Here is a 16,163-nt window from a genome sequence, read left to right on the forward strand (position 1 = left end):
TGTTGTTGTTATGTGCCCTCGAGTCAGACCTGACTCATAGCGACCCCTCCTTGGGTTTCCGAGGCAGTATCACTATGGAAGTAGATTGCCCAAACTTCCTTCCGAAGAGTGGCTGGTAGGTTTGAACCGCCAGCCTTCTGGTTAGCAGTCAAGCATATATAGTGATATCTAAAAGATTATCTCCAAATTCAGAGAACTCAAGGCTTTTAAGATGCTTGGTGCATACCTGAGCATAGCTCAACAGAATAAATTGCATGAACTCGTATCTGTCAACTGCCTAGTTTTACTCAACACTACTGATTCTTATTTATGAGGCACCAGTATGTTTCAGTGAGATTCTCAAGGAAGTCTTATTTATTTTCTAGTCTACTGATAGAACCAAATGGACTTTAGAAGACTGTTGCTACCTGCCGAGAACTATCCACGTCAACGTGCTACTCTGTTCTCTTCAGTTTTCTTCTTCTGCTGTCTCCTCTGCACTTTTTAACCTATATTCTTTATGAGCTTTGGGACTTTATCTATTAAAAACACCGTTTAGTCGTAATGGTTTTAATAAACAAAACATACAGATAAGTGCTTTTTGTGTATACTTTATGAAAAATTACACACAGTTGGTGTAAGAAAAACAATATATCCTATTTATATCCATAACCTTTAACTTTAAATAACTTGACAAAAACAAGGATCCAAAGGAATTCTTTCAAAACAATTACCTTGAGAGATTATACTACAAAATTATTCAGATGCTTCCATTCATTGCTCATTTTTAACTTTTCTTATAACTGCCTCAGAGCCAGTTTAATAATACCATCATCATAAACTACCATTTTTGAAGACTTAAGAGTGTTCCAAGTATAGAGTTAGCACTTTATGACACATTACTTCATTTAATCTTTACAATCTTGGGAGGTGGTGTTTTTAATATTCATTTTATGGATGTGGAAGCTGGCTTTCCAAGATTAAGTAATTTACACGAGGTCACACAACAAGTGGGAGAGCAGGAATTTGAACTCCAATGCCTGTGGTCTTAAAGCTACACTTTGGCATGAGATAAATCAAATAACTTTAAAGTCACACTTCATTATTATTCATTTAGCAAACATCAACTGAGAGCCTACAACGGGTGTGCTCAGCATTAAGAAAAGAGCAGTGGGAAAGTCATGGAAACATGAACAGCCAAACATTCATTAAGTGTAGCAAATGCTTTAAGGTATTATGGGAGCACATATCAGGGGACCACATCTCTTACATGCTTCAGGGAAGGCTTCCTGAGACCTAAAGAGTAAGAGTTAGTGGCCAGCAGGTGATGGGACGATGGATACTTCATGTTCCATGAAAAAAAAAAAAAGTAAGAGCAAGGGTAAGTACAGGAATTCTTCAAAGAACTGACCAATATTCAGCGTGGCTGGGTGAAGAGCTGGAGGTAGAAAGAGGCCCGAGGAGACTGGAGAGAATCAGGCAGGAAGGCCTTGTGGCACTGTGGGCTTTCTCAAGGGCACTAAGGAGCCAGAGAAAGATGCTGAGGAGGGGAATACTAGGATCACAGCTGCACTACTTATCCCAGTGTAACTGTTCACTATGCTGTTGGGTGCCACTGAGTCCATTTCGACCCATAGCAACTTGGTTCGGAAAAATTCGGTCTTCTTCCTAAAATCAAACTTAATGCAGAGTAAATATTTGTTACCACGGAGTATTTTCAAAATAATGTACCTGAAAAGGTCTGAAGATAATTCCAAACATTGGTATACACCTTTCCAAGGTGAATTTTTTGACCTCACAAGCTTGGCAAAGGGTCAGACTGTGGTTGTGCTGTACACTGAACCAACTGAACCTCACTGAGAGGCCACCTTCTCCCTAAGCTTGCATGGGTCAACCCAAGCCAAAAGAACAGTGGATCTCAATAGCGTAACTTCAAAGCTTATGAAATCTACCTGATTATATATATAAATAGCTCTTAAATTTAACAAAGTACATTAAGAAATCTCAGTGTGGTTAATATTGGAGGTGCTCATGCGGAACCTCCCAATAAACCAAAGTAATAGATTGCTTCCAGTAGTCACCAATAGGTATGTAAAGGCACCTGAAAGAGAAACTAAGCTCTCAAACCAGTAAGGTTGGATTATAACCAGTTAAAACAGAATCACTTAACCAAAAGGGAGCAATTAGTCAGTTACAAAAGCACAAAAAAGGAGGAATGAAAGATGCCTACTCTGTGTCAAATACTTTTCTAAGTGCTAGGGAAAGAGCCACTGAAAAAAAACAGGCAAAAAATTCCCTGCTCTCATAGAGCTTACACTCTAGCATTGGCAATGCCCATTTCATAAGGTGCATGAGCCCTAGGCAACAGACTGCAAATGTCTATGCCATTGGTGAGGCCATCCTTATGAGGTGGATACAGTGAGCTACTTCAGCCTGAAGCCATTAAGTCTAATTAATGTAATTTCCCTCATTCTGATCCATGCCCATCATGTAATCCTATGATTATGTGGCTCATCATGTAGACTGCTCACAAGGTAAACATTCCTGTATCAAATAGTCTAGATGGGTCTCTGTGATCTCAATTTCTCCCTGAACATTAACACAGGCCTGATTTGTAGACACCAGTCTCCTCAGCTTCTTTAATCCTTCACTAGAGAAGGTTCAATGTGTGGGCAAAATCAGTTATCTGATCCTGAATGGCTGAACACCAGCCAGCCCCCAGGCCAAGCTAAATTTATTGCCAATCTATGAGGTGGCTTCCTGAGAGACAGACCAGCAACTTGGTCTTCTGGGACCTACCATGGAATGGTCATTCTGACATATGCATGGAATCACAGGACTAGAGGAAAATGCTGGAGCTATTCCCAACAGTGTTAGAGAACACTCCAATGACAGAAAACTGGACTATCCTCTATCTGTCTCAGCAACCCTGAGGGAAAACAGGGTGTCTGGTGACTTAGCAAGATCGCCCCCATTGGACAAGGTCTTTCTCTTCTTCTATGTGCCACCTTGTATTTATTTGTCTTATCTTCACTACTAGATTTTAAGCTGTTTGTAAGTACAGAACTTCCTCTTAATTATTTTATCATTACTACTCCACTCATATGACTTGAACATAATACTTAAATATCTGAAGGATCAGTAAGTGAATGACTATTCAGCCAATCATATATAAATGACATCTTATGCCTATAAACTGATCTACAGCATAAAGAAGATGTAAACTTACTATTTTCTTGGACTCTGGCCACAAATCCCATTAAAGGTAACTGAGGAGTTACCTGTAGGATGGAGGGAGGAGGAGGAGCAAGAGATACTGCAAAAACAAAAAAGGTGTGGAGGATAAGGGGTAAGGGCGAGTTACATTACAAGGAAAGGATAATACAATAAAATGAACACATAAGGAGGGAAACCACTATCCAGAAACATTTTATAAGCTAACGTAAGAATCCCCCTTTGAGGGATAATTCATTAACATAAAAAACAAAGTATTAGAAGAGTTTCTAGGAAGTTTTAAAAATTACACCAGGACACATTATATACAGATCTACCCTAACAAGTAACAGCAATTGATCTTTTCACATCATTAACAACATCTTCTCCAAGAGAGAACTTCTTCAGATTGTCGTAACTTGGTTTTCTGAATTTTAACATGAAGGTTGTAAGTTTAAAAGTTCATTAATACAGGAGAAAAAAATTACTATTTATACTTTTCATCATTTCATTAACAGGTAAATTAACTGATTCTTCATTCATTAATTAAACAAGTATTTACTGATTTCCTATTAAGTGGCAAGCACTCTACTCAAAGCCCAGTATCCAAAATGTTTTCTCAGTCAGGTGCTGGGTCATTACACTTTTTCCTAACTCCCAACTCATACCATGTTGACTAGCCAGGGGCATGTCTTCCCTGACATGTAAGTGCCTCATTCCAATCCTTGTCTCTCCTCCTCATGTTTTTTCCTCTATCTTGAACATCTGACACAGCACCTAGCACCAGCCCTCAATGCATTTTTAATGTATAAATGCAGTTTCCCAAGAGGAACTCTAGAGTTAAAGTTTCCTTCAGAGCAAGTATAAAGAACGTCTTATAAAGAAAGAACGTTTTTATTAGTTCCAAATTAGTTATGACTAATAAAAATAAAAAGATGGTAAGAGACTTTGACCTCAAAGAGATCACATTCCAGTTGGGAAAAGAAGACAAAATAATAAACTTAACCCAATAATATTTGTAGCAATTTCCTGGAGGTAATCATGGGGTGGTGGTGGTAGTGGTTGTGGTCAGGCTATACAGAAATGACCTCTAAGTAGGTATTGCAAACAAGATTGAAAAAAACAATCAAGCTGAGGGAACCAAGTGAGGGCAAAGGCTTGGAGGCAAAAATATTATCACGAATTCATCAGATTGGAAATATCTCCATATGGCTAACATAGAGAAGCTAGAAGAAAGTGAGAACTTGGAAAGGTGAGTAAGTAGATATGAAGAGAAGGATGTTACATGCCAGAGGAAAGAGTGTTTAGTGTTTACAGTAACATAGATTCAAATCCCTAATCTATCATTTCCTTGCTGGTCTTCAGACGGAATCCATGATTATATGAAAATAAGTAATGCAACCAACTTTCACAAAGTGGTTGCAAAGATAAAAAAGACGATATACGCAGGAAGCCTAACCTGGGGCAGTAAAAACAGAAGGGAGAGGGGGAAGGAGAGAACTTAATAACAGTGTAAGGAAAAAAAAAGTACCTGGTTAAATAACAATTTAACCCATCTCCATCCAGTCAATTCTGACTCATAGCAACCCTTCAGGACAGAACAGAACTGCCTCATAGGGTTTCCAAGGCTGTAATCTTTCAGAAGCAGATGGAAGGAGCAGGTGGCAGGTTTGAACTGCCAACATTTCAGCTAGTAGCTGAGTGCTTAACCACTGTGCCTCCAGGGTTCTTACAGTAACAATTTAGCTCCCGCAGAAAGAAGAGCAAGATGATGAAGAAGACTCTTAGATCTTTATCCTGAACTATAAGGCAGAAGTGTCACAAACCACATGAACCTTAGTAGGGCGCACAGGGCAAGCAACAGGTGGGCAAGCAACAGGTGGGCAAGCAGGCAGGGAGAGAGAGCTGGTGACACGATAAATGAGATGCATAAAATGCCACATGCATGGGTCAACAGGAAAATTTTGTTGGAGTCTATGAAAAATCAAGAGGTACAGAGCTAGGAGTCATCAGCAGAGAAGTAACAGTTGTTGCTGTGTATAAATGCAGGGAGAATACATATGATCATGAAGAATTTATGATCTAGATTTAAGGGACAGAGTACTATAAACCTAGAAATTGGTACCTGTCTTTAAAAGATACTTATTGGTTAGGTTTTTCCCTAAAGTCGCATTTCTTGGCAGTTAACTCCTTTACCTGTATGTCTCTGTGGCACACCTGCTATGTTCACAAGGAGACAGGCAGGGAACTGGCCTGGCTGAATCAGCAGCCTCTGAGTCAGTGTTCTTGGAACCTAAGCCTACAGACCACCACATAACTCCCACCACCAGTGCCAGAGAACTGCTTACGATTAACAAGCCAGGTCCATGGGTAAGATAAGGGGCTACACTTCAAAACCCTACAAGCTTGATCAGTTGTAAAATGCGATAAACCTTCTGAGCTGTCTTTCAGTTCCTCACCAGGCAGAGCATGTGGAGTAAAATTCAACATGACTGACAAAGTGACCTTCCACCAGAGGCAGTCAAGAGCAGGAGTCCCGTGCCAGGACTTGAACTTGAACCAGGGTCCAGAAACCATCACACATGTGCAACACACAGTGTAAGTCACATCAAGCATCCTAGCAGCCTTCATGACAGGTTCCATCTCTGATCCAACAGCCTTGGTGGGACCTATCTTGGCTACTTCCTGCATGTGCATCTGATCTTCATAACCCCCTCTTTCCCAGAGATCCCCACACATTTCATGAATGAAGATGATGTCTTTTTCCCACCTAAAATCCTTCATAAGCCCTAGGAAATCCTTTGTTCAGGGAGACTGGGAACTAGCACAGGCAAAAGCCTCTATCCACCTCTCCTTTGGGAGCTCCTCCCCACTCCTGTCTCTTTAATAACCTTTGGTTCATGTGGACATTTTGCCTCTCTTCTTCAATTTTTTTGTCAGCAGAAGGCAAGGGCCCTTGCTCAGGGTCCCAGGAACCCCTGTGACAACAACATCCTGTGTTTCCAACACTTGAAACAGAAGAAAGACACAGTTAACAGAGAACACAGAAGAGACAAAGCAAATAAACCGAGAAGCAGATGGCAGCCAGTGTCAGAGCAACACAAAAGTAGAGACTAGACGCATGTTTATAGCCAAGTAAGATGAAATGTTATTCCTCGTCTGTCAGCACATGTTCCAACCTCCTCTGTAACAAAACAGCAGGAAACCTCCCACTTCAATCACTGTTTCTCTTCAAGTGAAAAAATTACACCTTCTGGGAATTGGCTAAAAAATAGAATGATTAGGTGCTTACTGTATGGCAATCTTTTTGTGCATAGGTTGTTTCTTATAATTATTATTCTGAAGATAAATAGGTTTTCTTTCTTTTTCTAGTTCTGACAGTACAAATCTGAAATAGGGTTTTAAGGAGTACACCAACAGCAGCCCAGGTAAAAACCTATCCCAGTCCTTCCTTGAACAAAATCACTTTATAACAGATTTTTTTCAAAGCTATCCAGGGTTGTGTTCAAAAATTCTGTTCTGTCTGGGGTTTACAAAGGTCACTTTAAATTCTTTTTTTTTTTTTTTTTGCCCAGACAACCCTGTCACATGGTGGTCCAAATTATTCCAGACCCCACAGTATTTCTTTTTCAACCACAGATGATTTCATCCAGCCAGAATTCCTGTAACTAGTTAGCACAGATTTACTTTCCCTGGAGTTCAGTAAAAGGTGAACTGTTCTGGAGCATTTAAGCAGACTCTTGATGCAGAGAATTATCTGTAATATTCCATCTCTATTCCTATGCATTTCACAAACAAGCAAGGGCAGGAAACACCTTTCAAACTTGTTTTCATTTTACTTAGCTAAGCTAATTCCTTGTACGACAACACTCTCCCTCTTTAACCATGGAAATGTCCAAACCAAACTTTGATCCAGTAATATGTTAAAGCTTATTAGCCCTTACACAATAATGAAGATGATGTGAAAATGTAGGCTCACCAAGTAAATGGAGTTTATAAAGAGATCTTACATAGAACAGGGGTGAGAACTATACCTCACGTGCACACAAGGTGCAGATATAAACAAGAAAAGGCTCTGTAAGCAAACCAAACTCAGAGGATGAGTCTGTGCTGATGAAATGTATAGACTTTCCAATTATGCTCCCTCCTAGTTATTTATAAAGTCCTCTGAAGCATTTAAGCTTTGAGGCCTGATGTTTTAAAATGTTCAACTAAAAGAGTTTTGGAGAAAAAAAGTTAGATTTTTACACCTTAGTTTCACAGCTTCATAGATAAACACTGTAATTAGACAAAACCACCACTATAAATACTACATATAAAACCATTAAGACCACTGCCTTTACAGGGCACAAATATTTAATAGCTCATTCATGTTTAGTTGCTTATACTTTACATTCCTATGAGGGAAATAATATAAGCAATTTATTTTAACAGTGAAATATTTTCTAAATATGGATGGCAACCTAGAACAAGGTATTTGAAAAAAAACTTTGAGGAACTATGCTGATGGAAAAAAATATGGTTACTCATTAACTATCAACATTATCACAAAAATTAACTGGGTCAGATTTTTAGTCCTTTTCAAAAATAAAATCATTATGATGTTTATGACCCCCAAAAATACAAATTAAGATATACAGTTTAAAAAAAAACAACTAACACACTTGTGTTTAATCAATCAGTGTGGAAGGGTCATCTGAGATTGGACTTTTTAGTTGTTTTCTCTTACTCGCCCTCTTGTTCTCTCTAGAGTAGATATTCTCTAATAAATAAGTGGCTAAGACACATGCCTGCTAACCAGAGGGCTGGCAGTTCAAACCCACCAGCCACTCCTCGGAAGGAAGGTTGGGCAATCCTACTTCCGTAGTGATACTGCCTCGGAAACCCAAGGAGGGGTCGCTATGAGTCGGGTTTGACTCGACGGCACATAACAACAACCAAAATAAAGATCTGAAAAGAGCTATTGCTACTGCTCCTTATTTAGACTTTGTAAAGCCCCCAGCACATCCGCCTTCTTCTAGAGATTCAAGGTAATGCTATAAATCATCACCCAGAGAATATGTGGTATGGTTTCTCTTCTGCACGATCACTGTCCTAACATGTTCTTTTCAGAGTTTCTTTTTATTTATTTTTATTCAGGTGTTAGTAAAGCCTAAATGTTCCCTATGTAAAACTGCATATTCCCTCAGAAATTCTCCTACCTCATATAATTATATGAAGTCACATTTCTAGAAGCCAACATTATCATTTTATGAATTAGCTGTTTAAAAAAAAAAAAAAAAAAAGCCTTGTATTAAAATGAGCAGTAAAATTCTACTAAAAGCCTCACTACTTAACCACCACATTCTCAATTCCTTACCAAACTAGGTTTGCATCAATGTGTATACTTATATGCAAATGTATGTATATATTGTTTACCAATAAGATGCTTCACATCTATATATAAAGTACAAACTGTTAACTCCTGGTTAGTCCTATGTGTTTCAATTCCCCTCCTTGCTGCTGGCATAATGGATAATAAATTGGTATTGCTATTTCACTGGCTGGATCAGATTAAGAAACAATGAGGACCCAATAGGCTTCAGTTATGTTCTAGTCAAAGTGCTCCTTTCAGTAACTTGTTTCTAAAAGAATCTCATTAGAAAATAATTATTGTGCTCTTACGACTTGACAGTAGACATTGGGGTATTCCATATTTTAAGCGCTATATTAAAGGAATAAAAACCAAAACCAAATTCTGCCCTTTCAAAATCAAACCAAATGGTGCGTTAACAAATACACTTACTCCTCACTTATCAACTCTCTTGGTATCTGAGACTTCACATTGACAACTATAGTAACAAATCTAGTGTCTGACTATTTTACATAGCAACAACATAACATATGGCAGTCCCAAACGGGCAAGGTGCGAGACAAGAGTAACACTGGCTGTGATGGTTTAGGTTATATGTTAACTTGGCTGGGCCATGATTCTTGGTGGTTTGGTAGTTAGGTAATGATGTGATCTGGCAGTCAGGCAATGATGTGGTCATCCTTCATTTCCACATAATGCTGATTTTCCCATAGCGACCTGGCCCCTGGAACCCAAGCATGTCAATAAGTGAGGAGAAGACATAGTTACAGGGCTGCTAGACTTGCATGCCCCAGAACCCTATTAAATTTGCAGTACCATGAATCTACTGCCAGCTCACTTCTTCAGAGGCACTTATTCATGCCAAGACTCCAATAAGCAGAAAAATACAAATCTTGTTAACTCAGGAAATTAGCTAGTGAGAAAGCATAATAAATGATTTTATTTTAAATATGAAAAAATAGGGACCACTGTGGGAACTGTGGGATAAAACAAGACACTTTTTTTTTTTCACAATATTCTCCCCCTACACATACAATATTCTTAAGTAAAATAAAGACACATCTAATAGTCTTCAAACACTGGTTTGCAAAGCACTAAATCCTGAAAAAAAGAGCTTTTCAAAACACATGATTTAGGTGGTGTTTTTTTTTTTTTTTAAGTTTATAAAAAACACTGTGATTAACCAACTAACAAAACTGTGGTTACTTTTTAAACAGTTACTAAGTTTCTGAAAAGAAAAGTAGATCTTAACAGAAAGAATTAAGGATCCAATAATCTTGATTCACAGACCTTACTTCTATTATTCTCTGGTAGCATAGTGGCTAAAGCACTTGACTGCTAACCAGAAGGCTGGCGGTTGGGCAATCCTACTTCCGTAGTGATACTGCCTCGGAAACCCAAGGAGGGGTCGCTATGAGTCGGGGCTGACTTGACGGCACATAACAACAACACAACAACAACAACTTCTATTATTGTGAAAAATACTTTCATTAATATCATTCCACAGAATATAGTTTTGTTTTTTTATTTTAACATATACTTTCAAGTACATAAAAATCCAATTAACAAAGAATTACTGAAATATCTATTGTATGCTTAAAAATCCTTCAAATAAATTCCACCCAGAGGGTTTTTGTAAGCCTACCCTTCTCAACTGTATATACTTTCTATGTATCATGCATAGTTGGTCCTAAGCAGTAACAATGAAGCATCACAGAGCTCCATTACAGCACCAGCCCATTTTGGACTAACATCGTTCTTTCAAATTTCCATGTATGGACAAGGAAGGGCAAAGGACCATACACGGTAACTGCCTAGATTTCTAAGAGGATCAGAAGAGAGCCCACTCTCAGCACAACTATGAAACAGGCAGCATAAAATTTAAAAGTAATAAACACATTTAGGTACAAAATAGTTATCGTACAAACGTGAGTTTGGGAAACATGGTTTAAAAGCAGAATGTATGAACAAGACAGGAAGTTTTGCCAAATAAGTTAAAAGTATGGCACACCTGAAGACACTAAGTATGATCAAAGAGAGCTATAAGAGAAGTATATTTCAACTAAGGCAGATGGTACCCACATTACACTCTGCATTGGTTAAACTACAAATGAAGTGTAGTATTTAATTTATAAGAGAGATCCAGAACAGTGAAAGGATTTGGATAAAGGCACAAAGAATTCATTCAATATTCAACAAACAGTTACTGAGCATACTTCCCAGGATACAGCTAGATGAAACTCTCAGGTTCTCACATACTTTACAATACAATGAGGGCATCCTTACCCTCAAAAAGAGAAGAGTCAGATGGGTAAGAGAAAGATCTTTAGAAATCTTAAGGCAAGTAAGGTAATATAATAAATAGCACACCAAACTTAGAGTCAGAAAATCTAAATTCAAATCCTAACTGGACTATCACTTCAGCCCATTTCCTCACCCATAAAATACAGATGAAAATGATCATCAGCCTTATTTTATGGATGATTGTTAAGAATTAAGTTAGATAATAAACAGGAACACATTCTTTAAACGGTAAGTAGTCATGTAGAAAGAGGATCATATTTCTTCTATAGGATTCCAAAGATACAATTAAGGTTTCATCAATAGGTAGTAGTCTCAAAAACTCAGCTCCACAAAATTCAGGGCTTACTGAAGATGGACTGGGTTGTGCCCTGTCATTGCTTGCCTCTTGGCAAAAATCCAGAAAAATGCAGTAAGTTGACATATCAGAGTCTAATATTTACAATTAGCTTCTCGAAGGGAGAAGCAAAATATTGATATTATATATAGTATAAAATGTATGTCTATGCACGATGTAATAGAATGGATAGCTGTATCTGGACTAACTTCTCCAAGTTCCAGTTTTCCCATCTATATACAGGGATAATACCATAGATTTAATATGATAATTGACCAAGATAGCACAGCTGCCTAGCAAAAGCATCTTCAAAAATGTCATTTCTCTTTTCCTTTGCCACTTTTAAACTCTGTTCATGTACATTCAACTTGATTACTTGCTATTCATAGAGCAAGGATGTTTGATTAAAAAAGGAAGAAATACTGATCACCACAGAATTACGTTAAAAAGAAATATCCATTAACCCATCAAAAGGATTATGTTCAGAAAAATTATGTTATACAACTTTATATAGCAACTATGTATTGATTTAAAAAATACCAATAATGAATTGGAAGATATTAGCAATCTTGTATTCATTCATTCTTCTATTCATTCAACAAATAGTATTAAACAACTATCATGTGCTAGGCATTTGTAATTCAAGGTTATTTAGTTAGATATATTCTATAGAATGTAAAAGAAAATCTAACCTGGATTCTGGCTATAAAAAGGTCCTCCATTTATCTGATTCTGAAGGCTTGATTGTGAAGTTATGGAAGGAGGGCGTCTGTAGGGCAATGAGCCCCCGATTGTTGGGGGAGTATGGCGAGAGGCAGGTCTATTCATGCTGTAGAACTGAACAGGATGACCTGGAAGTGGGACAGAACACAAATCTGTCATTCCAAGAAGGTTACCACAGACAATAAAACACTTTTAGGTGCAATGCCTTAATCTTAGTAAGATTATTAAAAATTGCAGTGCTTAGCTACTTTAATTGTTTTCTGACAAACACAAGCTGCTTTGCAATGCAAGGTGACATAGTTATTATTCAGCTGACATATCAAAATGTAAAAGCAGGACAACAGATAAATGAAATTATGATTAAGTTTGGCAAAGCTACTCCCAAAAAGGCACACATTAATGATGAATTTATTAAATCAATAATTTGATTGGGTTTCAAAATGATCACCAGTAATCAAAATTTATGCCCTGGACTCTCAAAAGCAAACAACAGCAACAGAAAAACCACAACAGCCTCACCCAAATTACAATAAAAAGTTGAGGGGGGAAAAAAAAAGTCATTACATACTAGAAACTAAACTCAACAAAGTAAGAAAACATTTGTGAAAGCAACTGAAAAAATGTTTTATTCCAAGATAAGATACAGTCTAAGAAGCAAAGCAATTAGTTTAAAGGAAAAACATAGCTAAGCAATAAAAGTCAAATGACACAATTCCAAATGATCAAAAAACATCTTTCTTTAGTCAAAAATATCCATCTTTAAATGCAGGATTATTTTGTTTTAAAAATTAGAGCTTAAGAAATTTATAATTATGGGAGAAAGCTACAATACAAAAAGTGAATCAAAATATATCTTATGTTAATGTAACTCCTGATCTGTCAAATTTATCATCTATTTTACTGTATTTTGCTGAGAGTTGTTCAATGCCAAGTGGAGACACTTTTTCCAAATCCATTCCATTTCCTAATGTAGTCAGATACCTAAATTTTCTTGACCTCACCTCTATGTACAAATATTCAGGTGAAGGACTTTTCTTACAGACAGATGGACAGAAAGAGACACAGAGAAAGAGTGTACACATGCATGTACATCCCATAGTTCTAGAGTTCCCAGGAAGGAGCACACCAGAAAGTAAGGAAGAAGGGAAAAGGGGGGGGGGGGGGAGAAGCAGAGAGAAGGGAAGAAAGGAGGAAGAGTCAAAGAAAAACACATTATTGACAAATTTTTATCTTCTTGTTGTTGTTGTTGTTATGTGCCATCGAGTCGGACCCGACTCATAGCAACCCCTCCTTGGGTTTCCAAGGCAGTATCACTACAGAAGTAGATTGCCCCATCTTCCTTCTAAGGAGTGGCTGGTGGGTTTGAACTGCCAGCCTTCTGGTTAGCAGTCAAGTGCCTTAGCCAATATGCTACCAGAGCTCTGTAAGTTTTTACTTACCGATGTTAATTAAATGGGTCTTCCAGCCTAAAATTGGTCTTTAGGAACTCAACAAATTTATCAAACCTGGATTCATATAGACTCATATAAAGTATTTTAGAAAAACACTCAAGATCTGCTATGCCATTTAATCTTCTTATATATGACAGTACTGAAAACTAAAAGTCATTTCTGTTTTAAAAAATCTTGAATATTCAAGCTTATACATAACCAATTATCAATCAAAACTTCACCATAACCAAAATAAAAATGTAAATATATAAATTGATACACTATTATTCAAAAGGCCATTCAGACTTTTGAACCACTGGACATACACACACACACACACACTATATATATATATATATATATATATATATATATATATATATAAAAAACTAATACAAACTCAGGATTATTAGATTTAGAAACACCTAATAATTAACATGTTTTAAATTTTATATGCTTAGATCCAGTCTAAAATCTCACATTATAAGTCCTCACTGATTCAAAGACACTATGTAAGAGTGACTACTTATGCTATTTATAAGGCATTTACCTTGCTTTGTATTTAAAAAAAAAAAAAAACACTACACTTAACTATAATAGAACGAATGACAAAACCTAAAATTAAAAACTTTTAGAAGAAAACACAGATAAAATCTGTGTGACCTTGAGTGAGGTAAAGAGTTCTTAGGTATAACACCAAAAGCATTATCCATAAAAGCAAAATTAACTGATAATTTAAAGTTAATAAAAAATGAAGACAACCTGTGCTTTCAAAGACACAATTAAAAGAATGGAAAGACAAATTGGAGAAAGTATCTGCAAATCACATAACTGATAAAGGACTTGTAGCCAGAATCTAAAAAGAACTCAATGAAAAGAAACCAACTCTATGAAAATGAGGAGGGGCAAAACATTTGAACAGGAGCTTTACCAAACATACATAGATGCCAAATAAACACATGAAAGATGCTCAACTTTATTAAGGAAAGGCAAATGAAAACCACTTAAGGAACCACTAAATACCTATTATGCACTCCTGTCGAGATGATTCTGACTCAGAGACTCTATAGGGCAGAGTAGAACTGACTCATAGAGTTTCCAAGGCTGTAAATCTTTAAGGAAGCAGACTGCCACATCTCTTTTCCCTTGGAGTAGCTGATGGGTTCAAAGTGCTGACCTGTCAGTTAGCAGTTCGCAAAAAAAAAAAAACAAAAAAACAAAAAAACCTGACACAAATCTACAGATCTCATACACTGCTGGTAGGGTGCAAACTTTTACAGCCACTTAAGGAAACAGCTTGGCAGTTTCTTAAAAACATTCACTTACCATACAATTCAGCAACCCTACAATTCCTAGATATTTACCTAAATGAAATGAAAATCTATGTTCACAGAAAAACCTGTATACGAATGCTTCTGGAAGCTTTATACATAATCACCTGAAACTGGAACAATCCAAGCATCCTTCAACTTGGAAATGGAGAAACAAATTGTGGTACAACCATACAATAAGGCACTACTCAGCAGTAAACAGGAACAAAATACTCACAACATGTAATTACATGACTAAACCTCAAACGTATTGTGCCAAAAAGATACCTCATTTTATGCTTTCGTTTACATCATATTCTTACCAAGGCAAACTTTAAGGATAAAAATCAGATCAAAGAGTTGTCAGGGGCTGAGGGTGGAGGCAAAGGGTGAATGGAGAATATTTTTGGACGATAAGGCTGTTCTACATCTTGATTATGGTGGTAGTTACATAACTCTAAGTTTGTCAAAGCTCAAAGAACTGTAAACAAAGAATACAGCATAAGGGTCATGGTTTCATGACACATCCCAGTTAATTGGCCTAATAACATGTTTAGTGCTTCTGTTCTACCCCTCAGTTGTTCCATGGTGCCTGGGGTCTGAAAAGCTCTTAAGTGGCAATCCTAGGCACTACAATTGGTCTCTATTCACCTGGAATAACAGAGGAAGGAGGAAAAACAACAGACAAAGAAGGAGAGTCAGAAACAAGAAGAAGATATAGAATTTGTGGCTCATTGCCTTGATGAACAATAATTGCCTTTGCCATGAGACCAGAAGAACAGGATGGTGCTGAGCTATCATTATTGAATGTTTTGATCAAAGACTCTCTAGAGGAATCCTGATCAAAAGGGGGAAAATAAAGAACAGAATTTTGAATCCTACAGATTTTCTGGAGCCATGAAGGCTAGATGAACCTCTATAATTACTGCCCTGATATAATCTTCAAATCTTAAACCAAATATGTCCTCTGAAAGATCCTGGATAGAGTGGGAGAACAATGTGCAACAAAAATCAAAATCACAAAAAAACAACCAGATTGACTGGTCTGATAGAGCCTGGTGATAGCCCAAAACAATGGACCCTAGTTACTCTTCAGATCTAGAATTGAACTCACTCCTGTGCCTTCTAGCCAAACAATAGACAGGCAAATAGCATGAACATTTACATCAGGTAGACAGACTCCTTAGAGGGATCAATTGTGGACAACACAAGGGCAGTGTTTGCACAGGGAGATAGCTCAGGGGTCAGGAATGCATAGGAAAGAAGGACACAAGGAAGAGGTAACTACAGGGAGGAAGTAGGAAGAGAGATGTTATATTGTGGGGAACCGCAGTCAATGTCATGGAACAAAATGTGTATGACCTGCTGTGTTTTGTTGTTGTTAAGTGCCGTCAAGTCGTTTCCAACTCATAGCGACCCCATGCACAGCAGAACGAAACACTGCTCGATCCCGCGCCAGCCCCACAATCCCTGCTATACTTGAGCCCATCATCGCAGCCACCGTATCAATCCATCTC

The 16,163-nt window shown here is 37.5% G+C and overlaps 1 protein-coding gene across 1 annotated transcript in view; it reads right to left on the reverse strand.

The window, feature by feature from the left end:
* Positions 1-16,163, reverse strand: part of ABI2 (abl interactor 2) — a 177,421-nt gene that overhangs the window by 7,252 nt on the left and 154,006 nt on the right. The window contains exons 9-10 of the mRNA XM_042780247.1: positions 11,876-12,034; positions 3,209-3,295 (exon numbers count right to left, since the gene is read on the reverse strand). Coding sequence (XP_042636181.1) covers positions 3,209-3,295; positions 11,876-12,034 — 246 coding nt within the window. The remainder of the gene's footprint in view (positions 1-3,208; positions 3,296-11,875; positions 12,035-16,163) is intronic.

This window comes from Orycteropus afer, unplaced genomic scaffold, assembly GCF_000298275.1.
Source record: "Orycteropus afer afer isolate SDZICR_OR568_19922 unplaced genomic scaffold, OryAfe1.0 scaffold00002, whole genome shotgun sequence".
Classification (NCBI taxonomy): domain Eukaryota; kingdom Metazoa; phylum Chordata; class Mammalia; order Tubulidentata; family Orycteropodidae; genus Orycteropus; species Orycteropus afer.